This window comes from Blastocystis sp. subtype 4 (assembly GCF_000743755.1).
Source record: "Blastocystis sp. subtype 4 strain WR1 chromosome Unknown seqid_1254, whole genome shotgun sequence".
In the NCBI taxonomy this organism is placed as follows: domain Eukaryota; class Bigyra; order Opalinata; family Blastocystidae; genus Blastocystis; species Blastocystis sp. subtype 4.
This window is the reverse complement of record NW_014568293.1, coordinates 1-535: the sequence shown is the minus strand read 5'-3', so window position 1 is coordinate 535 and position 535 is coordinate 1. Positions and strand designations below refer to the sequence as shown.

Below are 535 nucleotides of genomic sequence, written 5' to 3'. Positions count from 1 at the left end.
TATCCATATCCACAATTCTTCACAGACATCTGACCTTCATTCACAGAAGGATATGCTCCTTCTCCAGCACATATTGCTCCCACAGGCTTACAATAAGCCGTATGAATCGAAGCCATTGATAAGACATAACTACTACCAGGTTTGGTAATCTCCCACCGATACTCTCTTAACATGGACATTGAGATAGGCACAGGGATTTGAGGCTTTGTTCGAGAAGTAATTGTCGTGTTCTCAGCAGCCAGAACAGTGATAGGTGTCTCAGCAGTATTGTTGGGATGATAATATCCATTGATAGTGAAATTACAAGAAGGGATATCATCATAATTAATTATGTTGAATGAGTTCCATTTGCTTCCAACCAGATTCTCAACAGTCCATTCAATATAGGTTCCAATGTCATTGGGTAACTGAGCATAAGTGTAAGGATCAAGATCCATGATTTCAGAAAGAGTACCAGATACCAGTCTAGTTGAACTGATAGAAGAATAAGAATCAACAACAGTAGAACAGTCTTCAACTCCAAATACTCCAGTAG

At 39.3% G+C, this 535-nt stretch overlaps 1 protein-coding gene across 1 annotated transcript; it reads right to left on the bottom strand.

The window, feature by feature from the left end:
- JH06_5860 (hypothetical protein) lies at positions 1-437 on the bottom strand (the record flags this gene model as incomplete). The annotated part of the gene is made up of 1 exon (XM_014669115.1): positions 1-437. A coding segment is annotated over one exon (437 nt), but the record flags the coding sequence as incomplete, so codon positions are not given.
- Positions 438-535: the final 98 nt, after the last annotated feature.